This window comes from Pelodiscus sinensis, chromosome 2, assembly GCF_052426305.1.
Source record: "Pelodiscus sinensis isolate ZL-2025 chromosome 2, ASM5242630v1, whole genome shotgun sequence".
NCBI lineage: Eukaryota > Metazoa > Chordata > Testudines > Trionychidae > Pelodiscus > Pelodiscus sinensis.
Window position 1 is genome coordinate 197,141,262 of NC_143053.1, and position 15,509 is coordinate 197,156,770.

Sequence of the window (15,509 nt, forward strand, 5' to 3'; positions counted from 1 at the left end):
CTACACTGGCAGGTTGTTGCACCAGAAATATGCAAATGAGGCTAAGCGTGGAATATCGCCAAGCCTCATTTGCATACCTAATGAGCTGCCATTTTTGCAGAAGAGGCTCTTGCACCAGAAGGAGCTGTCTATACTGCCCCTTCTTGCGCAAGGAAAACCCTCTTGCGCAATGCTGCTATGCTGATTATTTTCAGGAACAACGGCATTGCGCAAGAGGTTTTTTCTTGCACAAGAAGGGGCAGTATAGACAGCTCCTTCTGGTGCAAGAGCCTCTTCCGCAAAAATGGCAGCTCATTAGGTATGCAAACGAGGCTTGGCGGTATTCCACGCTTAGCCTCATTTGCATATTTCTGGCACAACAACCCGCCAGTGTAAACATAGCCCAAGCGTAATTTAAAAAAAATACCATTGTTGAGTTTCTAACAACTCCTTGCAGGTTCCCCAGTTTACCTGCCATAAAATGCCTGCCCTTCACCTCCCCCTATAAATTTAGCACTTTAATTTGTTTGTATTTTGCTTTTGGAGAAGTGGTGCCCAGTATTTTCAGAGGAAAAAAACCCAATCTTTGAAAAAGTTACTGTCAAAACCCAGGGCATTTTAAACAACAAACTTTCACAGAGATACTGTAAAAGCTGCACTGGGCACAATGGTGTATAACATTCATTTATTCTTTTCTCTCTCTCCTGGGCTTCTGGTTATTCATGATCCTATAACCTGCAACAAGTTTTTAATCAGAAGTACTTACTGCTACGGTATAGTTATTTGAAGAGTCAGGAGTGTGGACATGGGCTTTTCCATGTGTTAGGCGACTGTGTCTATTTTAAAAGGAAGCGAGGTTGCCTCCCAGGAAGTATTTTTGTGTTTGGATCAATACTACACAAGTGACAGCCATTTCCACAAACCCCCATTCTTCGCTTCAGACCAAAATCTATTTTCTTGTAGCATAAATCCAGCATTAACTCTCTTCTCACACACCTACACCTGAAAAGCTGTGGCATTGTTACAGAAAGTGTTACGCATGCTAAATACATGAATGCCACATCTTTGAAAAGCTTCCTGTACTTTTGCTTCCCTCGCTCTGATTCTTCCTGCCATGTTTGGACCTTGGTGGAGCAAGAGTTATGCCCATTAGTTAATTCTTATTGCATAAAATGGCCTTAAAACATTTTTTATACAGCACAGCCTTCCATCCCTTATTAAGTTTACAGTAGGAGGTCAGCCAGAGAAAACATTTTATAGAGGTGACTGCAGTGACTCATACTAGCAGATAAGACTTCAGTCCATATATATATCTTCCTCCTGTGTACAGTGTATTCTTCCTGCTTTGTTTCTGCACAAAAGCAGGACGAGATGTTTAACCTGTAACGTGAAATATAGAATTACCTGGCATGGGTGTTGGGTAAGCCTTCCCTGGTCTAGGTTGTGGCCCCATCCATGCTCTTCCCTTCACCTTGAAGCTGGCAGGGGCTCAGCTCCAGCCACAGCTTGAAGCTCAAGGCTTGGCTGGTGGCCAGGGGCTGGAGCAGCCATGATTGGCTCGGGCTGGCCAGGGTGGCCCAAGCTGACAGGGAGGTGTCAGGACAGCTGACATTGCCAAGCTGGTGGGGATCTGGGCAGCTGGCATGGCCTGGGGTGGCTCAAGGGTAGGGCAGGCCAGCCGGGTTGGGTCAGGCCACCCCAGAGGTCAGGCCCACCAACACAGTCTGGGTAGGGTTACCAAGTGTCCAGTTTTTGACCAGAATGCCTAGTTGAAAAGGGACCCTGGCAGCTCTGATCAGCACTGTTGACTGGGCTGTTAAAAGACTGGTTGGTGCAGGACTGGCAAGCTCCCTACCCGGCTCCTTGTGGCTCTCAGGAAGTAGTGACATGGTCTTCTGGCTCCTAGGCTGAGGGACAGCTAAGGGGGCTCTGCATGAGCCCCTGCCCCCAAGTGCTGGCACCACAGCTCCCATTGGCTGGGAATCATGGCCAATCGGAGCTGTGGGGGAAACTGGAGGTGAAGGCAGCCCATACAACACAGCCATACCTAGCCCTTCTGACTAGGAGCCAAGGGACATAAGCATTTCTGGGGAGCCCCCGAGATAAACACTGCCTGAAGCCTACTCCCCACACACCCTCCCACACCCCAACTACCTGTCCCAGCTCATAACCCCACTCCCTGAACCCTGGAACATGCATCCCCAGCTGAAAGATGATAGATACCCCCTCCCACACTCCAACTCTCAGTCTTAACCCAGAGCCTCCTTCCAGACTATGAACCCCTCAGCGCCACCTTCCACAGCCCCCTCCTGCCTCCCAAACTCCTCATCCCTGGCCCCAACCCAGACCCTGCACTCAACTTCCTGCCCCAGCTGAGCACACCCTGAAACCCTCATTTCTGGCCCCATCCCAGAGCCTGCACCCACAGGTGTAGCCCTCACCCCGTCTCACACCTCAACTTCTTGCCCCAGCCTGGTGAAAATGAGAGAGTGAGGGTAGGAAAAAGGGGGAAACAGAGTGGAGGCAGGGCCTCAGGGAAGTGACAGGGCAAAATCAGGGAAAGGATGTTTGGTTTTCTGCAACTAGAAAGTTGGCAAATGTAGGCCCAGGACAGTTTAGGCTGGTGCAGCTGGGGTGGGTCAGGCAACGAGACCCCAAGGATCCAGGTGCGCAGGCCAGGAGGGGGCCTTGAGTGGGAGCAGAGGGACCAATAGGTTAGCCTATGTGAAGGGATGTTCACCTGATGCCCATGCTGGAAAAAAGAAAAGAAAAAAGGATGACTTCCAATTTTGAACTGCTGTCCTTTGAGATGTTAGCTCACATATAATACTTAACCCTGCCTCAGTGCAGGGCACTGGCTCACATGCCCTATTGAGATCCATTCCATTCCTATGATTCTATGATATTTGGCATATGAAAGCTCTGTAGCCGTGATCGTGCAGCAGGCCTGAGAACAGCTTGCTGTGTGTTCCCCTGCAGGCCCCAGTCATGATCTCTTTTTATTCCTAGAGAGGAAATGTGAGGAACAACTGTTTGTCATGCAGCTGCACCACACACAGATTTTTCAGTCAGGTGATCTCTCTCAAGAGGACATGGACACGTTTGGACTGTTAAAGCTGCTTACTCCAACCTTGATTTGAGATATGAATGTGACTTCTCTGGTGCAATTGTATCTTCAGGCCCAGTCTCAGATGAGAAATAGGGACAATTAAATCCCTTTAAAGATTTTTCACTAGTATTAAAAACTAGAAAGGCCAGCTGTGATTATCTAGTCTGCCCTTCTGCATAACAGAGGGCACAGATCTTCCCTCAAATAATTTCTAAAGATCTTTTAGAAAAAAAATCCAGTCTTGATTTTAAAATTGCCAGTGATGGAGAAAGGTTAATTATCCTCAGGTTCAATGTCCAGCCATTAGCTTGTTATACCTTTTGCTGCTAAACTGAAGAGCTCATTGTCAAATATTTGTTTCTGCTGTAGGTATCTACAGACTAATCAAATCGGCCCTCAACTGTCTGAGTTGATCACTACAGTGCATTAGTTGCAATGCTTTAATTATATTCATGAAATTCGTGGCTGCTCCCTGAATCCTCTCCAATTTATTTACCTCTTTCTTGAATTGTAGGCACCAGATCTGGACACAGTGTTCCAGCAGCAAGTGCACCAGTGCCAAATGCAGAGATAAAGTAACCTCCCTACTCCTGCTTGAGATTCACTTGTTTACTCACCCCAGGATCGCATTTGCTCTGGGAGCTCATATTCAGCTGATTATCCACCATGACTCACCAAATCTTTTTTAGAGTCACTGTTTCCCAGGATAGACTCTCCACACCCCCATAAGTAGGGCCTATTTACAGGCATGTTGTTCTTTGGCCTTTGATGTAGACATTTACATTGCACTGTATCAAAATGCATAGTTTGCTTGTGTCCAGCTTACTATTTTGATCCAGATCACTTGTGATCAATCCGTGACCACAGCTTCCATTTTTGTGTTATCTGCAAGCTGCATAAGTGCTGATATTTTTTCCAGGTCATTGGTAAAAACATTAAGTAGCATAGGGGTCCCAAACATTTATAACATTCATCTGCTTAGAGAAATGCATGAGTTTTAGATCAAATTATGGTTTATAGCCTGTTTCATGGGTTTTGAGCTCCCCCTGCCTACCCACAGTGTGTGTGACAGTACTCCAATCTACAAATTTATTGCAAGCAAGATGGTATCGTTCTCCCTCCTCTTTCTTCCTCTCCCTCGGCCCCAGGCACTCTAGCGTACAAAGTACCTTTATGATTCTGGAGCGGATGCCCTGAGATCTCACTCTCACCCTTCCTGGTCCTAGGCAGCTACCTGTTCCCTTTGCTGTCCATGTATGCACAGCTCTACGTGTGACATGCTCAAACCAATACCTAACCTATCGCTGTATGGAGGACCCATGCAGGGAACAGTACAGACTTTCTGACAAGCATGCCCCGCATGGGCCCGCACAAGTCAATGAATGCCTCTTACCTTTGTGTGCACCATGGTCCTGCTGCTCTCTTGCAGGAAGTCCTCAGCCAGGAGTGGGCGAAACAGAGAAAGATGCAAGTCCCCCTTACTCCTGGTCAGCAGAAGCAGGAATGCCCACAGGAGAGGGGGATGGCCAGGTTGCAGCAGGCAGAGGCAGGTGCTGCTAGAGTCTGAGTGCGGCATGGTTCCAAGCAGCGGCTGGCTGGCAAGGAAGCAGCATCCAGGCATTGTTCAAGGGCTCTCTCTAAATGCCTCCCTGTAACAATGCACCTGTTTAGAACAGTGAGAAAGGGGGAAGCAAGGGGGCCAGCTGCACCTTCTAGAGAAGAGCGAGGAGAGGTAGAGGAGGAATTACCTTGTTTTACTTCACAGATTGGGAAGAGATCCCCACAACTGGAAGTGGATTAGTCCATGCAGGGCTGTTCCTAGGGAAACATGGGGATGGGGCATCCCACACTGTGTCTCAGGGCACCAGCCTGGTCCCACCCCACCCCTTCCCCAAGCCCCGCCTATGCTCCACCCAAATCTGATTTCTGCTCAGTCCCCTTGCCCTCTTCCCCAAGCAACCCATCCCAGGGGATTACGAGGCCTGCCGTGGGGTGGCAACTGGGGTCACTCCACCCTTCACTGTGGTGGTAGGAAGCTGGAACGACCTGGCAGCCAGTTCCACTCCACCTCACCGCCCTCCCAACCTGCTCAGGAGCAGGGAAGCAGGCTTACAATGTATCTATTTACTGCAACTGACAGCACGGCTGAGACAAGAGGACAACCCACCACTCCATGTTTTCAGAGAGGCTGCTAGAACATCATTTACCAACTTCTTGATTATGAAGCATACAGGAATCACTTTCGCCAAGTGTTAGTTGGTCCCGCAGCCTGCTGGGAGATGGTGAACTCAATTGGACCTTTCCCCACCCATTCCAATAAAAGTAGGGAGGGCCCCTTACTGTGAAGCCCTCTGCCACACAAGCGTTTTACCGCACAGCGGATGAGCACTGGCAAGTAGGTGCTAGGAGGGGGGAATGCTAGGATTCAGGCTATGGTCAGGGCACCGACAGTAGCTGGCATGCATGATATTGAAGTGATGACATAGCTGTAGATTTTGTGATTGCAAGTCCCTTCTTCTGCCATCCTGGAGCACTGCCTTTCCTGAGCAAGGGAGAGAACTAACCTTTGGCGAGATGGCAAATGCAGTCATGGAAGGCCAGCCCAACATACAAACATTTCTGACAGCTCCCTTGAACCCATCCATCGCAGTCAGCTTCTCAGTGGCCCATGATTTAGGCTGGAGACAATATTCTTGTTGGCCCATCAGAATACAGCACCTGCTCCTTCACTGAGCCATGAGTTACGAGGTCCCATGCTCAGGCATGGCAATGGCACAGCACCACTCTGAAGCCTCACCCACACCCCAGCAGGACTAAGCCTCTGATTATCGTAGGGTTCCAATTCATTAGGAAGCAGCCTTGGTGGTTTTTAGCACATCAAAGCTCTGGGAAGGTCCAGCTGGGCATGAAAGCCTGCTGCTTGGTTCTGGGTGTGTACTACTTCTGCCCTCATTCAGATGTGGCTGTGTATTGGCGGGCGAGGCCTGTATGTAGCCTCTTAATATTCCAGAATGCAGCAATCACTTATTTTCCATCTGGCATTTCTGTGGGTCTCTCGCACTCCCCTGCCACCCCAGCTGAAGAAATGCCTAGGAGCAAGGGACATATTGCAGGGATCGCCCCTCTGAAACACTGCCATAGGGGACAAGTTAGTTTGTTACCAGTGGTTTCTATCAGCCTCCAACTCATGCAGAAGGGACAAAGTACTTTTCCTCCTAATCCAGGCACAAGGGACACTGCTATTTGCACTCCTCTCCCACGGTCACATAGGAAAGAGACAAGGAAGAAGTGAAATTCTCTCTACTTTCTCCTAACATTCTAAAGGGACAAGCCATATGTGATCTGGAAGTTGTGTAGCCAGCTATTTTGTTATTGATATTAAGTGTATACACTAGGTATGGACTGGGGAAGTAATGCAAAAGCCTACAGGCCTCAAATCCGTAAAACAATAGCAACTAACCAGTAAGTAACCCTATTGCATAAGATGCCACCAAGATTTAGTGCTGTAATAAACAAGTTCAGCTAAACAGCTGACAGATACCAGTTTATGCTAGTTTTGGGTATTGTGTGGTCATAAGAAAATAGGAACATCAACATATGGTCAGCCACCAGAATGTTATGGTAACCAGGTAAAGTATATGCTAATTTAGTTGATAGTCAGTAGTCTATAAGAAGACACCCCCGCCTGGTTAGAATGAGGAAGTCTTGTATTGATGGGGGTTGAGCACCATTATGAATACATATTGCAATCATGCAAATTATAATAAAAGGGCTGGCTTAAGTGTTTGGTAATTTCCTGGATATATGGCATTGATGACCACTTGCCAATGAATGTTACCTACTTCAATTTCCCACAAAGGCTAGTATGAGCATGCAAATGGTGGACAATTTATATTCTCTTGGTCTACTCTGGCATGGTGTAAGGCTTCGGATATGGCTGGTTGTACTAGTTAAAGTATCAGAGAAGATCTTGTGACTGTGAGTGTGTCTTCCATGTACACAAGGGTCCTCATTCCATAACAAGAATTCTCTGGACAATCTAGAGACAAGAGAAACCCTACCAAATCATGGCATATTACATTTGAAACTCTAAAGGATAACTAATTCATAATCAGGCAACACATGCTTTTATCTGTATCTAAGAGTAACAGAGAAATTCCTACAGCTCTAGTGCTGGAGAAACACTTCTAATTTCATGCCCTCAGCAGATAGTGGGTGATTTTGGGAATGAACCTGTCATGGACTATTGAGGAGCTTGTATGGCCCAGGAAGCTACAAATATTTGCTGGATCAACTGTTAGTCATTTTTTTATTCTCATAAATCCGAGTTTTCACTGGCATGAACATTTTCATAAAAGATGCATATTGATCATTTCCACTAACCAGAACAGATAGCAGTGCCTAGAATAATGGAGAAAAGCCCCGCTGTATAGCAAGCAATAAATAAAATTATTTCTTGCGAAACCATGCAGAGAAAATGAGATTTTAAAATAGGCATATTTAAAAATAAGTTTATTATCACTAAATATAAAAATCTGACATCTTCAAACATTTATCAAAAACAAAAAACAAAACTAAACGTATGGCATATAATTCTGTTGAAAGAATCAGCATAGTCTGAAAGGAGATTGGTGTCTGACCTGCTTTCATTTGGTCTGGTACTAATGGGCTTACAATATAAAGTTTTGTTCATTAGTCAAGACAAAGTAAAATAAAAATAAAGAACCAAGTACCTTCTCTTACCTTAAATAGTATAAATCTAAGCAATGCTCACAATAAGCCTAGTTTAATGTTAATAAAATTAATGCCCAACACGTGGCTGGAAAAATGAAAGAGCTGGGAAAGGAACACACACAATGAAAACACTTTTGTTATTTTATTCTGAAGTGGGATTTCCTTGCTTTAAGTATGTATACCTATCTGAAGACATGATAACACACAATAATACATAGGAACCTCAAATTGTTGAGATTTTTGAGCAAATATGGGACCATGAACATTAAAACAAATTAGGGTGAACAACTTTAGAGCTAAAACTGAGTAAGGCTATTGAAACAGGGAATATTGATGTATAAAATAAACCTTTGGCACTTCTGGGATGTCCCTTTAGTTATAGAATAAGTACATTAAAAAAAGCTAATACATCTTGAGCAAGTATGCACACTAATTCAATGGGTTGGGAGTACACGTCAGGCATATGCAGAAGTACGCAAATATATCCCCCAATTTAAGGGCCTGTTTCAGGAAAACACTTAAGCATAGGCTTTAGTCCATCAGAATAATCGTTGGATATATGCTTCAAGTTGAGCACATGCTTACATGCGGTCCTGAACAGGAAGGCCTTCCTAAATCATGGGCAAAATTAAACTCTAGAACAGAAGTTCCCAAACTTTTTAACTCATGCTCCCTTTAACTGACCCTCATCCCCGTGCAGTCAGGAGTCAGGACCAGGAGAGGGGCTATGGTTGGGGCTGAGGCTGGAGGGAGCTGCGCAGCAGGATCAGGAGCCAGAGCCACTGAATGATGCTCCAATCCTAATCCCAGTAGGGGTTGTCTGGGCCCCGCTGCACCTCCCCAAATGTTCATCCATGTCCATACAGGGGTCACATCCCACAATTTGGGGGCCACTGCTCTAGACAGTGAAGCTCAACTTTTCAAGTCCATTTGTTTGGGCATTATTTAAACCCCCACACAAACCATGAGTATTTCCAGACTTATCACTGACTAGTCTTGCTTGTGTGCTAAGAATCCATCCCTTCCCACAACACTACCCCTCTACATAAGTGATTTTTACACTGTCGGAGACCATGTGGAAACCTAAAGCATTAGGTGGCCTGGGGTGGGGGAGTGCGCAAAGCCTCCTCCTGCCCTGCCAGGAGCATGTGGCGCTTTTAAGTGCCGCACGCTCCTTGCAGGGCAGAGGAAACTTTGTGCACTCCCTGCATCCCCAGGCCAATGAGGGTTTGGGTGCAGGGGAAGCGTGCAAAGTCTCCTCCCACCTCGCCAGGAGCCGCGCAGAGGAAACTTCATGTGCTTCCCCCTGCCCCCCAGATCCCAACTGGCCTGGGGAGTGGCGGGGCCTTGGCGGGCCAGATCAGGCCTGCAGAGTCCCTTTTGCCCAGCCCTGGCATAGAGTGCAGTGCCAGAGAGATTCAAGGAAAGGCAGCCCATTCCTCACGAGCTTCCTTTTGCTTGGCAGTCCAGATCTTGGGCCTACCTTCAAAGTCTCCGTTTTTAAAATCACTTCAGTAGTCTGGCACTTTTGGCTGTTTCAAACTCCCCATTTTAGCTTTGCAAAGCAGACACTTCCACCTGACTGCAGCATAACTGTTTGCAACGCAGGAATGAGATGGAGAGGTCAGGTGAATAGGAGATTTTAACCCTGTAAGGGCTTGACTATTGCTCATAAAATGTCTTCTGGGAACCTGGGATTCTTTCAACCATCTTTTGCAGAAAACAAAACAGAAGTTCAAAGCACTGTGTGAAAAGAGGAAGTCCACTGAATGAGAGGAACCCTTATTAAAAAAACCTATAATGTCCCTATGTCTATATAGATACTATATTTCAGGGGTGTAAGCTGCAATATTGGAACAGTTCTGTAGAATACTGCAACATATTTAAATACATAAAATCTCACAACCACAATAAAGAGTTTAACAATTCTTAAACCACAAATATGTTCAATGCTGTAAACAGTGACTGTACTTTAGCCCAATCTATTGATTTACTATGAATTACTTTTTCCAATAGTGAAAGCATATGGCCCTTACAATTCCAAACATTTATTTAAAATTAACTTCATATTTAAAATTTTGCTTTTGAAAGTTAAGGGCCATACTATAACATCAAGATGAAAGTCCAGGGTATGTTTCAGTGATCCATTAACCAACACCTCTAAACACTTGAGCATTAATAGTTCACCAGAACATATGCACGATGCCTTGATGTTAGGGTACATTTGTTGCTTACCAAATTCTTAAAGTACCAAAAAGAATACTAGAATGTGTTTTAATTTAGCTATTTTAAAAACAATCAAATCCCATCCACTTCTAAGCAGAATTTAAAATTAATGGGGCACTCTGCTCTAATGCCAGTCACAAGGTATTACATAGAGAGAACCATCGTTAAAATATTCTGACAGCTAATGTTCTCTATAGTATTTGTATCAAACTGTTTTGGGATTTATCATTTCTTTGCAAAGATGTGCACTGATCTGTGCTAGTGTCATACTTTTTGCTGGAGTTCTGAACTCAACTATAACAACTTCATACAAAAAAACAGCCTTGTATTGTAAGGCTGCTCCATTTTTGCCACGGCTATGTAGAATCCCTGAGATTATGCAAATGTCAGACAAAAGATATAGCTGAAAGCATTTCTAAAGGAAACTGAAGCTGAAGATGTAAAACTTCAGTCTGATAAAGATTAACAAATCAATGCAGTTCATGCTAGGTATGTTATAGCCCTGTGCTGGGAGTAAAATCATCTGGTCAGCTTCTGGGAGTAAAATTACATTTTAATCTTGTGGCCAGTCAGTTCCAAGGTGCATGGTTGTTGCTCAGACACAAAGCAAACACAAATTCTTATTAGTTTTTAAAAGCATCACCTCACTCTAGGAAATAACATAACATTTTTAAAGTTCAGAGATAAAATTTGTAAGTGGTGCTTGTCAGAAAAACTGAAGAAGTCTCCTTTGATTTAAAGTGACTACATAATGGGCCATGGCTGGCAATCTAGTATATTGAATAGTTATTCAGTTTTGTTGCTGTGTCCTAAGAAAGCTCCTGACCATCTAATTGCAAGTAAAAGAGCCAATTATGCAAGGGAGGAACAGAGACAAGGACACTTTTCTGAAGAGCAGCATGCCCCACAAATGCTAAACCATTTAGTAGTCCATCTGCCTATCAGAAGCAGCAAGACTGGTGTAAATGTCAGTTCTGAAGCTAAAAAATTCAAAATGAAGTCATTATCGGTGTTCTACTGTATAAATTGAAATCCCTTCCCTTCTTTGCACCAGAATGTTTGGATTTTCCCTTGGGTAAAAAACATGAATGCCTGGAACTGTCCCCTACTATGAAAAAAGCTGAGCAAAAGAAAATTCCACTTTTATTCATTATAACATCATAATTGGTTTCTTTTCAAATTTACTTTATAAGAGAATCTCTGTCTTTTCCTCCACTGTGTATGAGAAAATACACTGTGCATTCATTATCTTCCCAGAGCATCATGCAAAGAGCTATTCAGTCAACTTCTTCACATCACCTCTGTAAAGAACCTTCTCTATAACCCTGAACAAATCATTTATGAAGAATTGTTCTGTTGTGTGGATTAATTAGCATTTATGCTAAAGAAAATGACACGTGTAAATCCCAAAGGTGCCTGGCTTCATTCTTAGTACTGCAGCTAATGGAATAACTGAAGCACACTCTGGCCAAACAATTTCAGTTCTAAATGAATAGAAAATACTTCAGTTCTCAAAGGGGCTTAGCATCCACAGTTTGTGGGGTCGGGGAGTGGGGGAGGAAAATCAAGCCAATTACTATTTATCTATTGCTTTTAGTGTCTATTTTCAGACACCAAATTTAAAGGTTTTGATTTTTTCTGATTGCTATTTTTTGTGCTTCTTTAAAGTTGGCAATTTCTAATATCCTCTAGATAGGATGGTTTGAGTGCAAAGCATGTAGCTGGGCTTCAATCATGGAATTATGCTTATACAGCTTGTTCTATAGTAATCCAGGGACAAGGTTCACTACATATAGTCCAAATGCTTTGCACTAGCCCGCTACACAAGGTCAAATGTCTTTTTATCTTTTGAGTAATTACTTGGCAAGCTATTAATTCTTTACGTCAATGATACCAGTAGACCTCTTTCACTTATTCATATCAGTGGGAGGAAAACGCAGCAAAAATCCCCATTACTCTTAATTTTCAGTCAGACTTTTGGATTATATGCTGAGAGCTGTGCTAATGTGTAATGGCTTTATGTAGAATTATATTCCCCACTAGGAAATCCAGAGTTTTGTAACCCCCATTGACAAGAAAAAAAACAACCCACACACATAAAAACATCGACACCCCCTCTAAATGCTAATGTAGAAGCATTTATGTAAAAACATTTGTTAGATTGCTTGTTATGTTTAAACCACAAAAATAGCCAGCAGCAGTTATGAGATTTTAGTTTTAAAGGCTATAGGCAAACTTTTCAAAAGTGCCTGCCCATGGCCTTTCAGGGAGAATTAGGTGCTTTTTGAAAAGTTTATTCTGTATATTACCAGGGTAAATACAACAGAACAGATCTTCAGCTACTATAGATGGGCATAGCTCCAGTGGAATAAATGGGGCTTTGCTGATTTATATCTGTCAAGGATCTGGCCCAATGGCTCCAGCACATAGCACTGAAGGTTTCTTAACCACACAAGGGCAAAGAATATTAGTACCAAGATCATGGTGATGCACCTTGCCAACCTTCTCTCCCTCTGCCATGTATGTGCTTTCCCTACTTGGACATTAACAACAAGGCGGGCACCATAGTGATGATAAAGATTATTTCGCTCTCTCTCTCTCACACACACACACACACATCCCTCATGCTCCTTCCCTCCAAGGGTGAGACCAGGAGATTCCTGGTAGAATGGACAATACAGGTCCATGAAAAGGGGGTGGACAGTACCTAAGTCAGCACAGGGGAAGCATGTGTAGTGTGATGGGTTGACCCTTAGAGGATGCTCAAGGACCCTGACCTCAAGGCAAACGCTTGCAGTAACAGTCTTTTATATTTTGTTGTTGTTGTTTAAAAACACAGGGTTGGGAATACAATCTAGTCACTAGTATAAAACAAGAGGTAAATTTGGGTTGCATCCAAAAGATGGCAACCGACTAACCTAACCACTCTTAATAAGGCAGAGAGTTCTACTGTCCCCTTGTCTGCTGCCACTGGGGGACAGCTCTCACCATCCCTGCCACTCTGCTAACTCCAATGAAGAAAACATCAGTAAAATGGAGACTAGGATCATCATCCCAGCAGGCACAGAACAGGGTGAGGGCAACACAGTGACATCAGCACAGCAATAGTGTGCTCTGTGCTCCTGTCAAAGCTGCCCCCCCAGTTTTGAGCACTGGAGCAAGAAAGCTTAATTTTGCTCTGTTACATTCATGTAAAAAGAACAATTATTTCACCAAATGTATTCACCATGCAGACAGTTACAGCCGTCAAAGAAACAGCACCTCTTCGTTTAAACACAAACCAGGATTAAAAGCACACATGCACACTGGCTCCTCCACCTTGCACACTAAGAAAAGATACAGTGAGGAGGAACAGCATTCAGAAAAGCTTGCTAAACGCAGTGCCTGAAGTTTTGAGGTACTGTCTCATTATGGTTATACCACCTCATCCGATTCCAAACCATGTAATTCATAAAGTGTGTCCAAGATATTCAGCTGTTTTTCCATGGCTGGCAAGTAAATGTCGAGGTCTCTCTGCATGGCATTATAAAATGCTTCTTCCTGATCATCACATTTCTGCACAGATAGTGCTGCCACAAAGTCTTCATATGTTGGTGCTGCCCTTAAAGCTAACTGGGACGGAAACAGAAGTTTAAAGTGTCAGACACGGAAAGTGATTTTTGATGCTTCAACTTGTGCATCCACATTACTTTACAGAAACACTTTACAGAGGCATGAAATGCCCTTACAGGAGACTTTGTGACTATATGTGAGGATTTTTAAAATTTAGACTTTAAAAACATTAACATAATCAAGGGTACCTTTTCAAAAGGAACCTATGTCTAATTTTCAAAAACTCAAACTTGGACATCTAATTCTCACCCTTAAGCCTTTTTTGTTGTTGTTTTGTTACCTCAAATCCTGCTGTTTCTTTTTCAACCATGAAAAGCTTTGTTATTACATCTTGGCTGGGACTTTGCATACTCTCGCCAATACAATTTGTAACAATAGGCACTAGGGGGCACTGCTATATTAGATTTTTCCTGACAACCTGTTTCCTTGGTTACTCTCTATTTGAGTAAAGTGGATCTTGTTTTCACAACTATTAAATTTCACTCTTCCATCCTCCTATAATGTTTCATGCACTGGAGGTAAGAATACCTTGAGGAGACATAATCCAACTCCAGAAATGCATTTAAAATATTTGGAATAGATATTAATGACACATTCTAAACCATTCTATTTTTTTTTCTTAGAAAAGTCCCTCTAAAACATGTGGAAAGAGGCATTTCTACAATAAATATAAAATATAAACAAAAAAAATTTAACTAAAGAAATATAGATTCTTCCAGGAAAAAAATCAAACAATCAACATAAAATGATAGCCCACTCTTGCTTTTGAAGCTGAGATCTGACAAACTGAACCTTCTGTCAGTACTTATTTTTCAGAACATTTTATCAAGTACTAACCATAGCTTCAGAATAGACTAATAAATGACTACAGCTAAGATTCTGACTGGCTGAGTCAGCAATTAATATGTTAACCACTCACCGCAAAAACCCCTCGCACAACCCAGCCGTGATGCTGCCGTAAAGTCTTGCCATAAGCATTGTCTTGAAGAAAGAAAAAGAAAAAGTTTCCAATGTTATTTTTATCTTTTTTCCAGCTCACTCCCATCTGGCATGTGTGTGTAAACAGACTACCTTCAGATCTGCCTCTACCCTCCATTTCTTTCAAGAGGAGCTCTTAACTCCTTTGCTCTAGTGGCTGGCAGTACCAGTAACCAGAAGGTCTAAAAACGGCTGCCCCACATATACTCTGCATTCACTGAAGAGCATGGGAGAATACTCCACTTTGGCTAGAGCTGTGTGGATTACTCGCTGGATATCCCATGAAGAATGCTTTAACAGTTTTCTACAAATGAAGAAAGTTACTCACCAGTATGTTTCTTCATTAGCCAACCATTTCTCCGCATGGTCAAATAGGATTTAGCAAGTAAATTAGCCAGAGAGGATGTACTGGGTAAGTCTCCATTGGCACTTCAAAGCACTGTAACTTTCTAGCTCAGAGGTGCGTACGCACGCACGCACACACACACGCACCCACACCCCCCCTTCCTCTCCGAGCACAGCACATTACAGTGCTATAAAACACCAGCCCAGCATTGTTAGCTACTCCTCCCATGGAGGTGATTTATATAGCATGCTGGGCGATCTCTCCCCCAGTGCTTGTGCTGTGGCCACACTTTCAGTTTAAAGTGATGACGCAGCTTTGTTAGTCTCTAAGGTGCTATGCTTTTGCACATATAAAACAGATACAGTACTTAGGCCACAGGGATGCCATGTATATAAACAGTTTCTTACAAAGTTTAAACTTTAAGACACATTTAGGGTTTTTGTTTTGTTTTCCCATTTGTAACTACATGTACACACAAGTTTGGGGGGGAGGGGGAGAATCCCATCAAATAAAGGTTTGTCACAA

At 43.5% G+C, this 15,509-nt stretch overlaps 1 protein-coding gene across 5 annotated transcripts in view; it reads right to left on the reverse strand.

Moving 5' to 3' along the window:
• Positions 1-7,583: 7,583 nt before the first annotated feature.
• PLEKHA8 (pleckstrin homology domain containing A8) overlaps positions 7,584-15,509 on the reverse strand; it is a 39,656-nt gene continuing 31,730 nt past the window's right edge. For 4 of the 5 annotated variants that reach the window (XM_006133229.4, XM_025189751.3, XM_075922132.2 and 1 more), the window contains 2 exons: positions 14,580-14,641; positions 7,584-13,660 (listed from right to left, as the gene is read on the reverse strand). In XM_006133229.4, coding sequence (XP_006133291.4) covers positions 13,463-13,660; positions 14,580-14,641 — 260 coding nt within the window. In that variant the 3' untranslated portion in view covers positions 7,584-13,462. The remainder of the gene's footprint in view (positions 13,661-14,579; positions 14,642-15,509) is intronic. The other variant, XM_089776647.1, reaches the window with a different exon arrangement.